This window comes from Rhinolophus ferrumequinum, chromosome 16, assembly GCF_004115265.2.
Source record: "Rhinolophus ferrumequinum isolate MPI-CBG mRhiFer1 chromosome 16, mRhiFer1_v1.p, whole genome shotgun sequence".
In the NCBI taxonomy this organism is placed as follows: domain Eukaryota; kingdom Metazoa; phylum Chordata; class Mammalia; order Chiroptera; family Rhinolophidae; genus Rhinolophus; species Rhinolophus ferrumequinum.
In genome coordinates this window covers 24,805,774-24,824,368 of record NC_046299.1, presented here as the reverse complement: position 1 = coordinate 24,824,368, position 18,595 = coordinate 24,805,774, and the positions used below count along the sequence as shown (strand labels likewise).

Genomic DNA, 18,595 nt, shown 5'->3' with positions numbered 1-18,595 from the left:
ACTGTGGCCGGGACAGCCAGACGTTGGTGTAAACAGACCCGGGGGGACAATTCTAACGATATAAATAAAATAACCATTAATAGCGCAACTTGTTCGATGAGCCGGAGGCCGAGCACCCCGGACTCCAGTCTTGCTCAGTTTGTGTACACAGCGTGGACACCGCGCATCCGTCAGGTAAACCCGAGGTTCTTGCCAGGGCTGAAATCTAAATCCCGCGCAGGTGAGGTCCCCGCAGGCGCGTCATCGGGGACCAACTTCTGACACGCACAGGCCTGGACACGCACGTGGCTTGAGACAGACGCACACACTAAGAACGCCGCGCCACCGCTCCTCGGGTTAATGCAACCGCTTGAGCCCAGCCCCAAACACAGCGGAAACTCGGGTTAACCCAGCTCTTCTCCAAAACCTTGAGCCTAAGTGTCCTGCCACGGCCCTCTCCGCCCCATCCGCAGACAGGGACGCAGAGCTCACACCCAGAAACCGAAAAAGTCAGCCTCCACTAATCCAGGGGTTAATACTAAAAATTAACATTTATTGAACGTTTGTTGTGCTAGTCACCACACTAAGTGCTTCACAGAGGTAATTTTTAATCCTCAGAGCGACCTATGAGGTAGGTACTTTTAGTATTCCCAGTTCTACAAATCAGAAAAGCAGGGCTCAGAATTAAGGAATCCCCCGCCCCAGACAAAGTAGAGACAGGATTTGAACCCACCATTCTGCACCAGGAAAGGCGTTGTGCACACCCGAGGTGCAGGCACTTGTCAGATTCCGAAGGGGATGGTTTCTAGCACTTTCCCAACCCTCAGGGCAGCGGTGGTTGATTTCCAATGGGATGTTCCTTCTTCTGCCAAGGGCGTGGGCAGAGTGGCCTGTGAAGTCTGGACAGAGAGGGAGGGGAGCCGCCTCTAAAAGCCCTGTAGCCTGTTCTAAGGGATTGGGAGTTGGGGCTCTGGACACTCCCAGAGCTAGGCCTCTGGACTAGCCCATCAGCTCAGAGACTCCACACCCTAGCTGGCTCACCAGCTAGGGGAAGGTCTCCTTGGGGCCAGGTGGCCTTGGAGTCCTAGTTGCTGGAGTCCGGCTGGGACAAGACGTTCTCTATAGCCCACCCAGGTGTTGGAGTGGTTGCGTCTAGTCCACAGGCCTGGAAGTGTTGCATCTATCCCTCACCTGCTCTGTGCCCTTGGACAAGTCATTTCATTGTACGGGCCTCAGTTTCCATAGCTCTAAATTGGGGGGAGGGGCAATAATATCTGTCTCGTAGGGATGTAATGGTTGTACATGTGAAATGTTTTGTTCACAGGTGGGAAGTTTATCACAATTAATATTAATTCCATGGCAGGCACTTCCGAAGGCAGAACTGAGGGCTAGCAGCCCCTCTTCTCTTTGAAGAGAAAGTAAAGAAGAAGGGAGATGGGGAGAAAAGCAGCAGTTCTGAGGGGTTCATCCGAGAGGGTTGGGGGAGCTCCACGTCGGGGAGCTCAGCAGTGTTTATTTTCAAGGCAACTACCAGTGAATCCCATCACCTAGGCACTTTCTTCTTGGCAGCTAAGGACTACCGCCTGGGTCCTACAAGAAGATTTGGGGTGGGGAAGGCTGCCGAATACAGAGCAGGAATTTGCAAAAGCAGGGAGAACTACCTGGGCAGGCAGTCCCTGCGTGGAGATCTCAGCCTGGGAATGTTGGCGCTGCCCAGGGAAGCAAGAGGAGCAAAGAGAGGGAGCTGAATGTGGAAAGCAAGGAACTTAAGCTTGGGCAAGTTACTTCACCTCTCTGAGCTTCAGTTTCCTCCTCGGTAAAATGCTTACATTGATAGGGCCATAGACAAGAGCTATTGCAAGAAACAGAAACAATAACAAGGTGGACACTTAGAAAGGGTTTACAATGCTGCTAGTGTAATTCTCTGACCTTCATGCCCATGAGTCTCCCAGCCCTACTGAAGTCTGACAGTTTATGTGGGAGTTGGGGAGTGGGGAGGGTCTTAATGAGCCACACATGTGCTTTGTAGAAAAGCCGTGGAAGGCCATTGCTGGTGGGAGTATTACTGCTATCGGCAGGATTATTTCTATTATTACTGCTGCTTATTCCCAACCCTGAGAGGAAGTCATCATTAACTGCTCTTTACAGAAAAGTAAACAGGCTCAGAGTGGGTAAGTGACTTACCTGAAGTCACACAGCGAGTCTGAGACAGAGAGAAGAGATCGAAAGCCAGAAGTTCTCACCTATACCAGAAGGAAAAGGAGAGGAGGACTGTGGGGGTTCTGCTGAGGCCAGGGTGGGAGAGGGGAGGCCAGGGTGGGAGAGGGGAGGCCAGGGTGGGAGAGGGACGCCCACTGCCCGCAGGGGTAGGTCCTGGGCAACTGATTTATTTACATTCCAGCGTGGACACTAATTGGCCAGATCTTTATCTAAACACGATAACAATGACATGAAACTTTGGGGATTTGTTTACTGCAGCTAAAAATGATGCATTTGTGGGAGCGGAAAGCTGGGTCAGGGTGCGGGATTTGTTTGCTGTGGATGGAGGGGGGAAGTCCAAGAGGAGAAGCGGAGGTTGTTGGTGGTTCCAAACGCGTATCCTAAAACTTCAGAGATTAAGAAAGTTAGTCTCCTTGTTTGGGGACCACACACACACACACAAAAAAAGCACAAAATTTGATTGGTATTTAAATAATGTTTTTTTCCCTCTGAGTGAGAAAAAGGGGCACCTGGGAATCCTGCTCCTTGATCTCTGCTCAGTGGAGGAGAGGTTCAGAGTCTCCCTTCTTGTGTTTAACAACCACCATCATAAGAACACTTACTACTCGCCTCTCTGTGCTGAGGACCCTGTAAGCACTTTCCTTCCATCATTTCTTTAATCCTTACTGCAGACCCATAAAGTCTGCACCATTCTTATCTCCTTTTGTAGGTGAGAAAACTGTTACTTAGTAAGGCTGAAGGACTGGTTTGAGTTACAAGACTACAAAAGCAGCAGGACCAGGCTCCAAACCCCTCTAGTGGATTCCAGGGTCAATGCTTTGGCCCAAGACAGAGGCAAGAGGTGTGACTCTAATTTAGGGAAAGCCATGGTCTTCTAGGGCCCCACCCCAAATTCAGCCTCCTCACTCTGTGGGCTCTCCCTGCAAAGGACAGTATCATAGGTGCCAATTCTTACACAAGCATGTTCCCGAGGTTTGTGTCCATTGATTCACAGACACCTTGACTGGCTTACTGGTTGTGGGAGGTGTAAAACATTATATGAATGCTCCCTCAGTGTGAGGGTTACAACATGTACACACAGACTACCCTCTCTACTATACTAATGGGGGGATGTGGAGTTTTTGAAAGTCTAAATTGCAGAATAATTTCAATGTGGTTTTATTACTTTCAAGAACACACACAGTCGTTACAACGCTGGTAATAAAATCTATTCCCTCTTCTCTGGCTGCAGCTTAGACAGGTCCTTATGGGACCACTTTGGACAAGACTAATTGTAATGATCCCATAAATTGCCTGTATGAAAATAGTGCATCTGATAGTCATGAAAGCTAATTTTCATCTTGGATCATATAAACATTTCTCTCCAAATCTCATGTTACTACCAGTAATTCACATTTTTGTGGGGGCAAAAGGAGGGAGGGGGATTCAGAATGGGTGTTAGCCCGGCCCTCCTGTTTTGACCACACTCTCTGAAAGAGCAGAGCCCAAATGTGAGCCTGCATTTATGCGCAGTCCTGAGTGCCTTCTTCCTCATGTCTATCCACACGTGCACACAGGTACTCACACAGGAAAGCAACTTCCTTTGCATTCAAGGAGAAAGATAAGTCCATAGAAATATATATGTCAGGTCCACGTGCATCTGTTGGAAACCTGTATTTATCAGTGTGTGGCAACTTCCATCAATCTCAGAAACGTGCTTGCAGATGGGGGGCAAAGGGCTAGAGATTGGCCTGCTGCCCACTGTGCAGCTGGGGAGCCCAACTCACAGGGGAGAAGACCCCAGACCCTGTCTCCACTTTGGAGGCCAGTGACTCAGTGGCCCCACTGGCCCCCTACCCAGCATCTAGGAAGAGGGTAAGAGATTATAGGTGGGTGGGAAAGAGCTACAGCGTGCTCAGTTCTTGCCCTCGCTGGCTGGTGTGAGATGGGGGACCCCATTCTCCTCACCCAGATTTGGCCCCTGCATTTTAAGGCAGCCAGAGAAACACTTCAACAGTTTCCAGCTGGGGTGACCTCAAGGCTAAACAGCCCCCTCATCTAAAGTGGGGCTGGCAGGAAAGAAAAAGAAGAGGCCAGTTCAGTCTGCTCCTGCTGGTGTGTTGTAGGGGAGGGGTCAGCCGTGGCTGTGGAGCCCCCAACTGTGCTCTCAAGGGATGCCTGGGGCCCAGGCCTTCTGGTCGCCTTCAGTTCCACCTTGATCCTCTCCGGCCACAATAGAAGGAAACGGAGGCTCTGCAGGATCTGCCTGGAGTGGGGATTTCCATGGGGAGGGTGGCCAAGTCTGCCACCTGGAGCCCCACATATTGGTCAGGGTCCACAGCGGAGGCTGCTGGAGGTTGGGGGGCTGGGAAGTAGGAGAGGTCCTCCAGGCTGGAGCAGGGTGCACAGAGCGTTCCTACCACACGCCCAAGAGCGCCTGGGCGGTTTTATGAGCAGCTCCTGAGAAAGTAAGCACGAGAGGGGTCTGGGTCTCAGCAGTGAGGCTGAGCTCAATTAATGTGCCCCCCCCAGTGCAGCCCTCCAGTACAATGCGGAGGCGCGGGGGCGGGGGGGGGGGGGGGGAGGAAGGGGAAAGGGACGGGGGCGAATTCCCTCCATATCAAACTCCAGCAGTGTCCAGGGACAAAAAGCATGAGAGCATTGGAGTGGAGGAGTGAGAAAGGAGGAGGAAAAGGAATGAAATAAAATGGGGGAGGAGTGGAGTGAAAAAAATAAGGAAGAGTGAAACCGGTGGGGAGGAGTGGAGACCCAGAGAGAAAAGAGGCCAGGGAGGGGAGAAGGAGGTGAGGGAGAAAGGAGGTGGGAGAAGGGTAGTGAAGGAAAGGGGGTGGGAGTAGGAGGAAGGCAGGGGGTGGAGGAGTAAGAGATGGGCGCAATGAAAGAGGACGAGGCCAAAAGGGGAGAGAGACTGGCTACAAGGTGGAAAAGGAGGACTGCCCCGGAAGTTTTAGGGTCCCAGACTCCGAGGCTCTGCGGGTCTCTGAGTACCGCGAGCCGCCAGGGGTAAGGTCTTTCTCTCGAGTTGGAGGGAGTGAGGAGAGGTCGAGCGGAGTTCGAGAACTTACAGGAAGGTTCTAGGACAGAGGCCCAGACCGCGTCACTCCGGGGCTCCTTGCTAGGGCTGGGAGCTCTCCGCCCGCAGCTGGAGGAAAAAAAGCGCCCGGGAGAAAGCCCCGCACTCTGGGTCCGCGCAAAGTGCACGCAGGTTTGGAGACGCGCGCACATGGCTGGCAGGGGAGAGTGAGGCCTGGCAACCTTACAGTTCCCGCAGCCTCGAGGCCCGCATTTCTTTATCTCCGACCTGACACGGCGGCGTCTCCGCGGGCTGTGGAGCCTGCGAGGTCAAAGCCCCGAGTTGCGGGTGTGGACCTGGCTCCTCCAGCGCGTCACGCCTCCTGTCCCTGTGGCTGCGCGCCCTGCTGCGCAGCGGCCGCCTGGGGCCTAGGTCCTTTCCAGGTCCGATTCCTAACTGGTGCGGAGCAAGGCAAGCAGTCCACGCTCACACCCAAAACATCCCCGCAGAGTCAGCCATGCTCGGAGTGTCGCCTGAGCAGTGGTAATTGCTGGGTGTACCCCAGAGCTTCAGGGAATCAAGGGCAAGTTGGCGGCAAGGCCCGCAAACCCAGTCGCCCAGTGATGGAGCAAAGGTCTTGCGGTACCTTGGGAATCGCTTCAGCCCGGTGCCGACTGAAGACCGGGACCTCCAAGTTGGATGCAGCGAGGGCGAGATAAGGCGTTACTTAAGCGACAAGACTGCCGCAAATTTTTCTTTCCGAGAAAGGTCTTTTTCGTTCTCGAACGGTTTGAAGTTATTCTCTCCAACATGAACCCCCAGGGAGATTTGGGGAAAGGCCGAAGTCCCAAGGCTTGCGGTTGAGAGCAGACAGGGTCGAGAATTGAGAATATCGCTCTAGGAAGAGTCACGAAAAATCTCTGCTTGTTTGAACGTGAGATAACCACATTCCCCCACTCTGGCTCGGAGACCCGCGCAAAGCAGGCAGACGCCCTGGTTCAAGTGAATTAATTCACCAAAGACTGCAGCCGAAGTTCAGAAGTCAGACTATATTTTAAAAAGTCTACAGACATTGAAATTTCACTACAGGAAGTTAACTCACATTAAAAAAAAAAAGTTAAGGAACGCACCCAGAATTCCAATTTAATCCCCAAGTTAAAACTTCACTGCACTCCTGAACAACACGCTCAAATAGTACAAATAAAAAAAGGCATCCTTTATTTAGGCATTTTTGTTTGATAAAATATTGCATTAATTTTCATTCGGCAAAGTTAGCCTTTCTGACTTGTGTGTTTTATTGGCAGACTAGAACTGGTTTTGTTGATGAAAGCTGTATTTACATTGTTATTTTACAATTTTTTGGAGTGGGGCAGATACACAGATAGATGTGGAAAGTCCTGTCCCTGAGAAATCAAAACTCACTTCCTCAGCAAGGGCCTGTAATTTACAAAGAACTACATGGATTACTGATTGTGGACTAGTTTTCTCCCAGGGAAGGGAAGTGGTGGCTTCTTTAGAAAATTCAATTCCAAACACAATCTGGGAAAATTTATACAGACACATGCAAAACAAGCTAAAATGTTCAAAGCTCCATTTTAAAGTATCTTACAAAATTACCGAAATGAAGAAATTTTTCCTCTCAAGGAATTGGATCAGTTTATTGCTTTCTGTGAACTACCAAGTTGATGTCTCTTGAAAAATAGAAAATGTATTCATCCTTCTCAGAAAACAATGTTGCCTCAAGATTGCTCAAAACTTTTGGATAGCTTTCTAACATTCCTCAACTAAAAATCAAACCAAAAAACATGTACACTTACACACCACTACCACCACCACCGTCAACGTAACAAAGACCTATTTAGTACTGCTGCTAAAGAGGAAACTTTTTTCTTTTGTTTTTATTTCTTTTTTTATTTTTTGGTAAGATGCCATTGAAAATGAAATTTCTAGGAAAACAGCAAAAAATGAAAAAAATCTATGAAAAAAATTCTTCTGAAATGTTATCATATAGTTTTGGCTGGCTGAGTTCATCACAGGATGGTTTTTCATGCTTTAAGAGAAAATCATTTCTGTCAAATATATGGTGATGGAAGGAGAACTGACTCCCGGTGGTGAACACACACTGTGATATGTAGATGATGTGTGACAGAATTGTACACTTGAAACCTATGTAATTTTACTAACCATTGTCACCCCCAATAAATTTTAATTAAAAAACTCATTTCTGACTTTGGTGCTACATTTAGATTAGAAAACTGCCATTACGTTCCATATTTTTGTGGCCTTGATTACATAATTAAATGGTTATTTGAATAGTTGGAAGGTGACAACATAAGCAAGTGGCACATATAACTAAAATGATCGATTCTCTGCCTATATTTATATGTATATTAATAAAGTAATTTTGTGTAGAGAATAATAACTCATGGGAACACTTTACAGTTTCCAAAGAATAATCGCATTTTATTTGATAATATATTTATTATAATGATTAGCGTGTGATTTTTCTCCAAAAGAGGTATAATTTTATCGCTTATGCACCCATATAGCATTTCCCTTTCATAGAATTTACCTTCATTTTACTGTGATCTTTAATCAAATATGGGAGGAGGGGAACTTCCATAAATGTATAATGTGACAAGCGTATGTAGGCAGATACAGTCGATTAAAATAAAATCAAACACTTCCCATGGATGTAATGATATTTACTTTATCTGACAGTAATTAGCTAAACTGTCTGGAACGAAAACCTATTATTAGTCGAGCACAGCTCCAGGATTTTAAAGATCCTCTTTTCAGACAAGAGAATGCAAACGCCCCAGAACGCGATTGTAACTGGATACGCTTGGAACCAGATTCCACGTTCTGATAAGTGACTCGGGAGAACCGACCGCTGCTGTAATGTAACTACTGCTCGGACGCTTTCCTCCCGGGCAGCAGCGCACAGCTGGTGACGCACACGCTCGCAAGTGGTCGGAGCTGCAGGCTGTGGGCACAGAAAAGGCATATGGCCTAAATAGGATTGGCCTGGTGGAGATCCCGGCTGGGAAGCTCCGCTGCAGGGGAACCAGATCCACCAAAAGGAGCTTGAACAACCAGGGGACGGCAACCGAAGAGGACCCGAGCCCCTGCTCAGGACATAAAGCCAAGATCAGCTCTAGGTATCGGGTAGAAGTCTCCTGCCCGCTAGATCAGCCGTGCGCCGCGCTGCGTATAAGAGAAAAGGGGGAGGGAAAGGCACAGAAACCGCCTCCTAGGCCCCTAAGCCCGCGGTCCTCACGCTCAGGATCCTCTTGGACCTCCAGACCAGCGGGTCTAACTTCTGTCCCTGGGCGACCAGCAACCTGGTCAGGGGCCACAACGGAGAACCACTCAGGCCTCGCTCGAGGGTACCTGGCGGAGTGGTGGTGGCAACAGGTTTGGGTGAGAGCCGAGCTGGGGTGGGGAGGAGACAGCCTGCTGCCTGCTCAGAGAGGAGGCAAGCCGGTGACTCCGGGTGGACTCACCGCAGCAGCAGCGGGTGTGTGGGCGTGCCTCGGTGTTCCCGCCTCCGCCCTTCCCACCGGCTCTAAAGTGGGGGTTCTTGGAGTTGGGTTTAGGAAAGGCCTAGCAGGGAAGTAAGTGCTGAGAAGAAGCAAGAGAACGTAGCAAGGAGAAATGCAGGCTTCGGCGGGAAACTGGGGAGAGATAGTTTCAGTAGTTTTTGTATTTTTCTTCTTTTTTGACTCTTGAAATCATGTTAAGGATAGCACCCAAAGATGCGAAAAATTGGGGACCAGAGGGAAGCAGAAACATTCCCTGCAACGGTCTGGCCCTGGGGATGGGGGTTGGAGGACTGGGGCTGGAACGTAGCCTCCTTCCTTTACCCTCTCCTGCCACCGTGACCCACACATTCAAGGACCCCGACCCAGCAGTGCCGCACACTCACCCCCACCTCTTTCTCGAGCTTTGCGCTGGAGCCCTTGAGATCCGCAGCAAAACGAGGCGCATTCTTCTCTCTGCAGCACCACGGCCTGGTTTGGAGAAGTCCGCCCTGCCTGAGGCGTCAATAGTCTCAGAATTCAAAGCAGAAAGGCACCGGGCGCCTCTGTGGCTGAGAGATGGTCATCCCCCCCGCAAGGTCCTGCCCACAAAGGGTCCCCCAGTCGCTAGCCCGCCGCCACCTAAGAACTCTCCTGTGCACTTGGCCCGCGCGGCATCCTAGCTCCGCGGGCGGCCCCAGGGGCTGACTCCCCGCACCATTTCCGCTCCCTCCTGAACAGCCCCGCCTCTCCCCCCTCCCGACAGGCTGTTCTTCCTCTCCTCGGCCTTGGGCACCCACTCCTCCCGCGGTTGCGGGGGGCGGGGGCCCTCACGGCAACTCGTCTCCACTCCCATTCCGGGTCTGCCACCGCCCGAGGGCGTCATCCACAGTCCCGCCACCTTCTACCCACCCCTTCCAGTTGAGGCCGGTCTCCCCCAGCTCCACCAATCTCGGCCGCGGAAAAATGCTTGGGGTGGCTAGCGCCGGATCAGGGGCACCATGTGTGTATCTGAACAGATCTCTATTTTTTTTCAAGACCAGGGCTGCACACGGGGCTTTCTGTGGGCCTCACAACAGCGCCTGCTGCTCCTCACTGGGCTAGACGTGGTGGCAGGCGAACGCCTACTGTGCTTCAGAAAGATGATCCCCCCCCCCACTAGTGTGGAGTTTCCAGAATCTCAGGGGACCCCACAGATTCCCCCAGCAAACAACTAGGGCCGCACGGGGGCGCCAAAAGGCGTGTGGGTTGGAGAAATTAGACGTCTCCGAGGTTCAAGGCCTAGACACAGGCGCCTGATTTCAATAGGTAGAAAAGACAGCCTCCATGGCTGGGTCACCTCTCTTCTGAGAACAGATCCTGCACTCAAGACCACGTGAAGCCATCCCGTGTGTACGGCACTTCAGCCATGTCATCACCAGTGCAGTAAACAAATACTGCTTGACCTCTGATGCAGAATAGCAGTAGTTGACATGTATTGAGCACTTAATATGTGCGGGGCCCTGCAATAAACTTCTGACCTATTTTGCCTCATCTGTCCCTCCTTTTCGTAGACAAAGAAACTAAGGCTTACAAATGCCCAGCGCCACACATTGACTAGGCCAGGATTCGAACCAAGAGATGATACCAGACAACAAAGTTCAGTAATAACTCTATCATCCTGTCTCTCACATACCTGCTTCGTGTAGCCGCTGCAAGAGCTATAAGGGCAAGTGGAACCGGGACCCTGCTGCTGGGTGGGGTGGAGGACTCATAGTCTACCCGGGGAGAGCAGGAAAGCAATATAGCTAAAGTACTATGTGGGAAATGATAAGTGACACGACTGTCCTTTACTAACACGCTGCAAGTTAGATGCGGGAGAGATGACTTCCGACTAGGTGATCAGGAAGTGCGCTTCCATGGAGAAGGTGGTATTTGAGCAGAGCCTTGGAGAACAGCTTTCGCATCACGGAGACAAGGGCGGGGAAGACATTCCAAGTGGAGGAGACAGCTTGAACAAAGCCAACAAGGCGGGAACGGACACGTCGTTGGTCCACAGATATATAAAACATCCCGTCTCCTTGGGGATCCAGTGTCCGGTATTTACAAGCCAGGAAGCTTTCCTGCCCAGCAGCAGCTAGAAAAACCTCCCTCCTTGGGCCATCCTTCCCAGCAGTTGGTTCACGGACAGGAAGCCTCCCAGAACTGGCGCTGGCCGGGAAGGTGCAGCCAGGAGGGGCGGGAATCGGTAGTTCGGGCACCCGGGGCAGTGCAGCCCCGCTAGCAGCGACTAGGACTTCGCGACTCTATACTAGTCTTGTCTATTTCTGGTAGTGCCACTACTCCCAACCCACCACTGCGGAGGGCGTGGTCCACATGAGCTGAAACCAATGGGGAGGGAGGCCGAGGAGAGAGCCCCTCCCCCGACATGACGCACGACCCCCGGGCACCGGCTTCACAGCCGAGGCCCCAGTCCCTGCAGTGGCTGTTAACAAAACCCAGACTCCCAGGTCCAGGCCAATGGAGGCGATTTAGACTGGAGTGAGACCGCGTCTGTCAAAAGCCCCACTCGGCAGCAGCGGCAGAGTCCAGAGGAGAGCTGGAGCCGCTGGGCTGCCTCCCCGCCCCCGCCGGGATTTATTGAGTATTTGGACTGGACAATTAAGTGGCCCTGATGATGTTACCAAGCCCGGTCACCTCCACCCCTTTCTCAGTCAAAGACATTTTGAACCTGGAGCAGCAGCAGCAGCAGCAGCACTTCCACAGCGCGCAACTGCAGGCGGACTTAGAGCACCACTTCCACTCGGTGCCTTGCATGCTAGCCGCCGCCGATGGGACACAATTTTCTGACGGAGGGGAGGAGGACGAGGAAGAAGAGGGCGAGAAACTGTCCTATTTGAACTCTCTAGCCACCGCTGACGGTCACGGGGATTCGGGGCTCTGTCCCCAGAGCTATGTCCACACGGTCTTGCGGGACTCGTGCAGCGGGCCTAAGGAACATGAAGAGGAATCTGAGGTCGTGAGAGACCGGAGCCAAAGTGAGTAGAGGGGAAAAGGAAACGTACCCGCACATCTGGAGCAATGGCGGAGCGCCCGCAAACAGCCCACAATCCTTGCCAGCACGGCTGTGCCCCTCTAGCCTTTGGCTGGGGTCATGCTTCGCCCTGGTCAACGACAGCTCCGCAAAACGCAGGTGCCTGCGAAGGAGCCTGGGTGGAGGGGACGTACAAGGTGACCCCGACAACTACTCCTTGGGGGGGGGACGTTGATGCAGCATCCAAGGAAAGGGAAAGTAGTTATTGCTGCCCTGCGGCTGATAAGCAGCGCGGGCTCAGCTGCCGCTGGGTCCTGACAACTCGTAGTATTTTTGCTATTTCCAAGAGCTAGAGGGGTCAGAGCCTGAACCTTTCCCATTTTCCCTCTAACGTGAGACAAGTTCTCTGAGGCCAGGGCAGTGGTCCCTTCTTCTCTGAAAAGAACGTCCAAGCAGGTTGTGTCCCCAGCATTCGCAGAGATTCGCGGGAACTTTGGTAGACACCAGCTGGGTGGTTTCCTCGCCTCTTCAGCTTCCTTGCACCCACAGCACCCAGCAGAGAGGGACGTGATGGTCGGAGAGTGTGTGGGAATAGAGTCCATTCTGCAGAGCACTCACACGCCTAAAGCGCCGGCCTTTTTTTGAAAATTCGTAACGTTTTGCTTTGTGTCCCAGGCGGTACGGCTGCGGGCCAAAAGAAAACCGCGCCGAACTTAGTCCGAGATTCTGGCCGTTGAAATCGGATGGGAGGTGACGAGGGTAGGGAAATCGATAACTGAATAAAGCCTCTAAAGAAGTGTTTGTTTCTGAGGGGATGCAATCAGAGTCTCTGTCCCCAAGAGGAGATTTGGTGTGGTAGAAGCCAAGGCCTACACCCTGGCAGCTCTCCTGGGCCTAAAATCGACGTGAAACTGTCTAAATCAGTCGATCAAATTTCCTTTTCTCTCTAAGGTAGCACAGACATTCTCACACAGACATTTAGCTGTGGGCATGTAGTCTTTTAAGAGCAAAAATCAGTCTGTGGGCAATGCACAAACGTTACACCCAGGCATTTCCTAGCAGAACGATTTTCAAGCAAGTCTCGTATACTGGCCCCCAAATACCAACATGCCTCACACCTTCAGCTATCGGTGACGCAGTGGAAGGCAAACGAGTTTGCAAATACTGTAGTTATTATGTAGTTACAACTTTCCTCCTGAAAATAGTCATTAACCCCCTGAGCCGCACGTGTAATACAGGGTAATCTCTCCTCTCACAGATGCTCAAGTTCTAAATAAACGCTTACTAACTACCCCTCCCCATGGAACGTGCCTCAAGGGCGTTCTGAGTGTACTTGGGCTGTCGCCTGGTCCCACGGCGCCAGGAGCCACAAACTTTCCAAAAAGTCCGGGGATTTACCACCACACACTCCACGCTGTTACCAAAAGGGGCCACAGTGCTCCGGAGCCGGAGCCGCGGCGAGGTCAGGAACATCTAAGGGACGCTGTTGTTTTCCTTCTTCCGCAGAAAGCTGCCAGCTGAAGAAACCTCTGGAGGCGGCCGGAGACTGTAAGGCGGCGGAGGACAGCGAGAGGCCGAAGCCACGCAGCCGCCGGAAGCCCCGCGTCCTCTTCTCGCAAGCCCAGGTCTTTGAGCTGGAACGCAGGTTCAAGCAGCAGCGGTACCTGTCGGCGCCCGAGCGCGAGCACCTCGCCAGCAGCCTGAAGCTCACGTCCACGCAGGTGAAGATCTGGTTCCAGAATCGCAGGTACAAGTGCAAGAGACAGCGGCAGGACAAGTCTCTAGAGCTGGGTGCGCACGCGCCCCCGCCGCCGCCGCGCCGCGTGGCGGTGCCGGTGCTGGTGCGGGACGGCAAGCCGTGCGTCACGCCCGGGGCGCAAGCTTATGGCGCACCCTACAGCGTGAGCGCGGGTGCCTATTCCTACAACAGCTTCCCCGCCTACGGCTATGGGAACTCGGCAGCCGCCGCCGCCGCCGCCGCTGCCGCCGCCGCCGCCGCCGCGGCCTACAGCGGTAGCTACGGCTGTGCGTACCCGGCAGGCGGTGGCGGCGGCGGCGGTGGCGGCGGGGCCTCTGCGGCGGCCGCGGCCATGCAGCCCGCCTGTAGTGCCGCAGGAGCCGGCCCCTTTGTGAACGTGAGCAACCTGGGCGGCTTCGGCGGCGGTGGCGGCGCGCCCCCGTTGCACCAGGGTGCTGCTGGCGGGGCCGCATGCGCGCAGGGCACCTTGCAGGGCATCCGGGCCTGGTAGGGTCAAGGCTACGGGCGCCCCACCGCAGCCTGGCGCTGCAGGACTGAAGCGCGAGAAAGGCTGGATCCAAGGGCCAGGTCCCCTTGTTAAAAAAATGAAAACATACAACTCGCTCCCCAGGACCCCGGGGCGCAGCTCACGCGAGGCCTGGGAAAGGGGACTCAGGGGCGAGGAGGATGTCTGGGACCGGTCGCGGAGACTGTCTCTGAGGCAGAAACGCCGGCTGGGTTCCGGGGAGGACGATGGCCCTGACCTGGCCCGGAAAGGAGTGCGAGAGGCTGGGACTCTGGCTGCCGCTTGGTTCTCTGAGAGCGAGGAGGCTTCTCTCTCTCTCGGCCTTCCCGCGGCCTCCGCGAAGTGTTGGCGGAGAATCCAAGGACAAAAAGAGCATGAAGGAGAGAAAAATGGGCGTCGTGGCTTGAGAAATCCCCAGGCCTTACCGACCCTCTGCCCCCTTTGCGGGCCCGGAGCGCTACACCACAGTCGATTTTCCGTTTCCCAAGCGCCTGCCCTCCACAGCAGATACCTCGGCCTGGGTCCCCGAATTGTCAGGGGGCATAGAACTCTGCGAGAAAAACCAGCGGAGCGAAATCAAAAGTTGGGGGGGGGGGAGCTGAACAAATCCGAGACCTGGTGGCCCATGAGAGGTGTTACCAGGTTCCTTTCTGTTTCGTATTCTGTATTCAGCACATATAATATATATATATATATATATAACTATATTCACACGCCGTGTACACAACCGCTGCCATACACTACAGGAGTCAATAAACAAGGTGCAATATTTCCAAACCGTTGGCCGGCTACAGACTTTGTTTAGCCCCCCCAAAGTGGGGAGGGAGCCTTTAAACAGGGCGGGCAGGAAAGCACAAGGTGCGTAAGGGAAAGCAGTCCTCACTGGGCGATCTCAAGGCCTGGTCTCCCCTGCGCCAGCTCCCAGGCAGCATGTCCTGTCTCCTCATGGCTTTGTTCATTAATTTCTTTTTACTCTTGTGGGGAGAACAGGTCGGAGACTCAGGACCTGTTGAGGTCCCGGGCTTTGTAATCCCCCCAAGTTTTACCCAGAAGCTTGGGCTAGTGTTTAAGCCTGGGTTAGATCACCGTTTAGACTCTGCCCCACCTCGAGGGTCGCCCGAGAAAAGGAAACCTTGTCCACTGGGCCCAGCCGTAGGCAGCGCGAAGGCGGCTCCCTCTGCCACCGCCCGGGCTTTCAGCGCGTTGGAGGGCGCTACGCTGCGCCCCGCCGCGGCCGAGTTCCCCCCTCGGCCGCCCTCCCTTCTCCCCCGGCGGCCGCGGCTTTATACGGCTTCTTGTCACTTGCGGAGAATGCCTGTGCGAGGCCTGTGCTGCCACACGGCCGATTGTGAGCGTGCCAAGGCGGGTGAATGGGGAGGCCTCAGAGTGCCGCGCCATTGTGGGGCCGGGCCTCGCTGAAAGGCGGCTCCGGGCCGGGAAGGTGCGGAAAGAATGGCTTTTTATTGGAGTCCCGAACAAAAGGTGTGGTAGGAAGGCGAAGTCCCCCGCGCGAACAAAAACCCCAGCGCGTCGGGATTGACGTCCTCCCCGAGCTCCCCATTGCTTCTCAGAGCGGGGGCTTTGTGCTGCAGTCTGCTCAACAGAGGGACGGAGAAATGCGCGGGGGTTTTGTTCCCCACTTTTTGTGCGCCGGAGGAGGGGGCGGCAAGGGGGGCCGGGGGCTGGGCGGGCATCAGGAAGGGGCGCGCTGATTAGGCCCGGCGGGTCCGGGCGCGGAGACGTTCAGCGGGAGTCGGCGGTCTGAATGCAGGGTCATTATTGCTACAAGTTTAGCAATTTCGCCCTTACAGGAGTGGGCGGGGGCTACTAGGCCGCTGCGAGGCCGCTGGGCTGGGGAGCTGCAGAGACTGCGGGGAGAAGGAAGAAAAAAAAGGAGGGGAGGAACAGAGGGGAGGCAGGCAAGGGAACCCTCCAAAACACGCTGACCGCCCAGGATGAGGCTTGGGCGCATGCGAAAGGATCTAGCGGGAGGCTAGAAAGGCCCCTCCCTCACCTCACCTCCCTGGAGGCAGAAAGACCCAAGAGCTGAGCGTGAGTTTCTGCGCCCATCTGCGGGTCCCTCATCTCCTCGCCGCCAGTTCCCTCCTTTCTCAAAAGCCTCTGTGGAGCTGGGACACTGCCTCCCACCACCGCCTTCACCACCGTGACGCCCCAAGCTCCCTTCCTAGCAACCCTCTCTTCTGGAGCTGTTATCTTCCCGTGAGTTGCTTAAGCTAAGGGTCGGGGAGGGAATTCTCGCTTCATAACACGTTTCTCTCCGCCTGCAGCCGCAGACAACCCGTTTATCCATCCATCCATCCATCCATCCATCCATCCATCCATCCATTCATCCATCCATCCATCTAACAGCATTTACTGAGCACCTACGAAAATATGTTCTCTTGCACGTTCTGGATCCCAGGGACAGTGAAAAAAACCAGTGTCTGCAGACTTATGAGGATTATTTTCAAGGGTGTGTGAGCCAGGGAGGCAGACAACAAACAAATACATGTAAAAATAGTAGATCAATTCTAAAAAGGAAATAGAACCAAGTCTTGGAGGGAGGGTTCTTTTGAAGTAGATGGTCAAGAAAGCCACATATGGGAGATTACATTTAAGCTGCTGCCTGAATGACAAAAAGGAAGCCAGTCCAAACAGCGCTTTGCTCTTGCAGCCTCCATGCTTCTGCACAGGCCCTCCCCTTGGCCTGGAATGCCCTTCACCCCCATCTTTCTGGTGAACTCTTGCTCCTCCTTCAAGGCCAAGCTTCTTTCCTGAACCACCCAAGTGAAGGTAATCCCTCCCTCATATGTGCCACCAGAGTCTTAGGTACTTTCCAATATCACAACATAGTGCTGTGCAAAGATTTGTTTGCCTCTCCCTCCACGTGAGGTCCCAGTGAGGTCGTTGTGGAGGGCAGGTTGGCATATATTTCCTCTGGGACAAATAACACAGTAGGAGATCATGGTGCCAGGTCCCTTCAGGGCCATGTGGATAGCTCCAGTGGTGTGGAAATGCGGCCTTGGGTGCTGGCTGCAAGGGAGATGTGGTGTGGGGCTCTTGGCTCATCTCGGCAGAGCCAGGACAGCGGAAATTGCAGGCAGAAGACGGGCAACCCATCACGATCCCAGAGGAAGTTCCCAACTTCGGTACTCCATGATGACGTCTGGGGACATGGCTTCTCCAGGAGACTGTGACCCCTTACCCTACAGCTCACAACCTAGCAAAGGAGGCTGAAAACTTGGTAATGACCTTGACACTAGGACACAAAGTTTAGGGGTTGGGGAAGACTCAGGGAAGGGGAGGAGAGTGAGGACTCAGGCGGGATGGGGGTTGGAAACCTGGGATGTATAGGATAAATCCCGATCCTATATCTAGGACCCAATTCGACTTCCCCTTCATTCACTAGGTGAGGAGAATGGTGGGTGATCAAGATGATGCCAGCACCCCGGGAGCGCTCACTTCTAAGGCGGGATTTCAGCGCCTGTACCCCAGGAACCCAAGGCTCCGGGAGCAGATGCCCTTGCTCCGCTGGGGGTTTCCTAAGTAAGCAACTTTTTCTCCAACCTGGTCTGTATCCTGCTGGGCCGTGGCCTCTTAGTGCTCCCACCGGCAGATCCCCACCTTCCTTGCCCAGCTTCCTTCTAGCCCACGCTAACCTTCCTTCACTCTGCATCCCCTCCTGTTCTGGAAAAGAGGCGTGTGATCTTTATACAGGAAACAGAGATGGTTCTATGGATTGGCTTCCGTGCAGTTTGCGTGTCTTGAGATACTTAAACCCAGCCTGGACCAGCCCGTTCCCGCTCCCTACCCTTCCCCAGAACCTTCAGTCTCTGAGTATAAATAGCTCCCAAGTCTTCACTGGAGGATTTCCTACTGCTCGTTGCTCAGGTTCCAGGGCCTTGGCCATTGGAGGGTGAAAACCCTTGACTAACACAGCCACTTCTCCTTTGAGCTCCCTCTGCAGGGGAAAAGACCCCCTCTCAGGCCCAAATTGCTGCTTTTTTTTTTTTTTTTTTGAAGCTATGGATTGTCCTGTCAGCCAGGAGGAATCTTAAAATGCAGGCAGGCCTTCTAATGAGGCAGGCAAAGTCTCTAATGAGACTTTGAAGAGGTGAAGTAAGTCGTCCCTTTGGGCTCTGGTTTCTGAGCTCTCAGACAGAGAGAAGGATGGACTATACTTATGATTTCAGAGATTACTTCTGGCTCAGACCTTTCTTGCTTCCCTGAGTGAGTGGCTAATCCCTCCCCACCCAGTCACTGGTGCCACACTGAGCTTAAGAAGAGGATAGGCACCACTGGGGAGGTGGAATAGGTTCTAGAAAGCCAGGCTTTTTTTCTTTTTTCCTGTTGAGCCCAATCTTGAGGGGTCAAGAGGCTAGACTCTGAAGTGAGGCAGCCTCAATTCTTACCTCAGACCACCATATCCAGAGGTAGAGACCTTGAGTAAGTTAGGAGCACTCTGAACCCCAATTTCCTCCTCTATAAAATGGGTATGTTTAATGGGTATGTTTATAGCACCTTTCATAGTTTTTTTTAAGCTATGGTAAAATGCACAGAGTTTAAGTGTACAACTAAATGGATG

General features: G+C 53.2%; 1 protein-coding gene across 1 annotated transcript; it reads left to right on the top strand.

Annotated features, from left to right (window-relative positions):
- The first annotated feature begins 11,084 nt into the window (after window positions 1-11,084).
- NKX2-3 (NK2 homeobox 3) lies at window positions 11,085-14,765 on the top strand. Its single transcript, XM_033130753.1, has 2 exons — window positions 11,085-11,750; window positions 13,253-14,765. The coding sequence occupies exons 1-2, from the start codon at window positions 11,387-11,389 to the stop codon at window positions 13,993-13,995; spliced, it is 1,107 nt and encodes a 368-aa protein (XP_032986644.1). The 5' UTR covers window positions 11,085-11,386; the 3' UTR covers window positions 13,996-14,765.
- The last annotated feature ends 3,830 nt before the right edge of the window (window positions 14,766-18,595 follow it).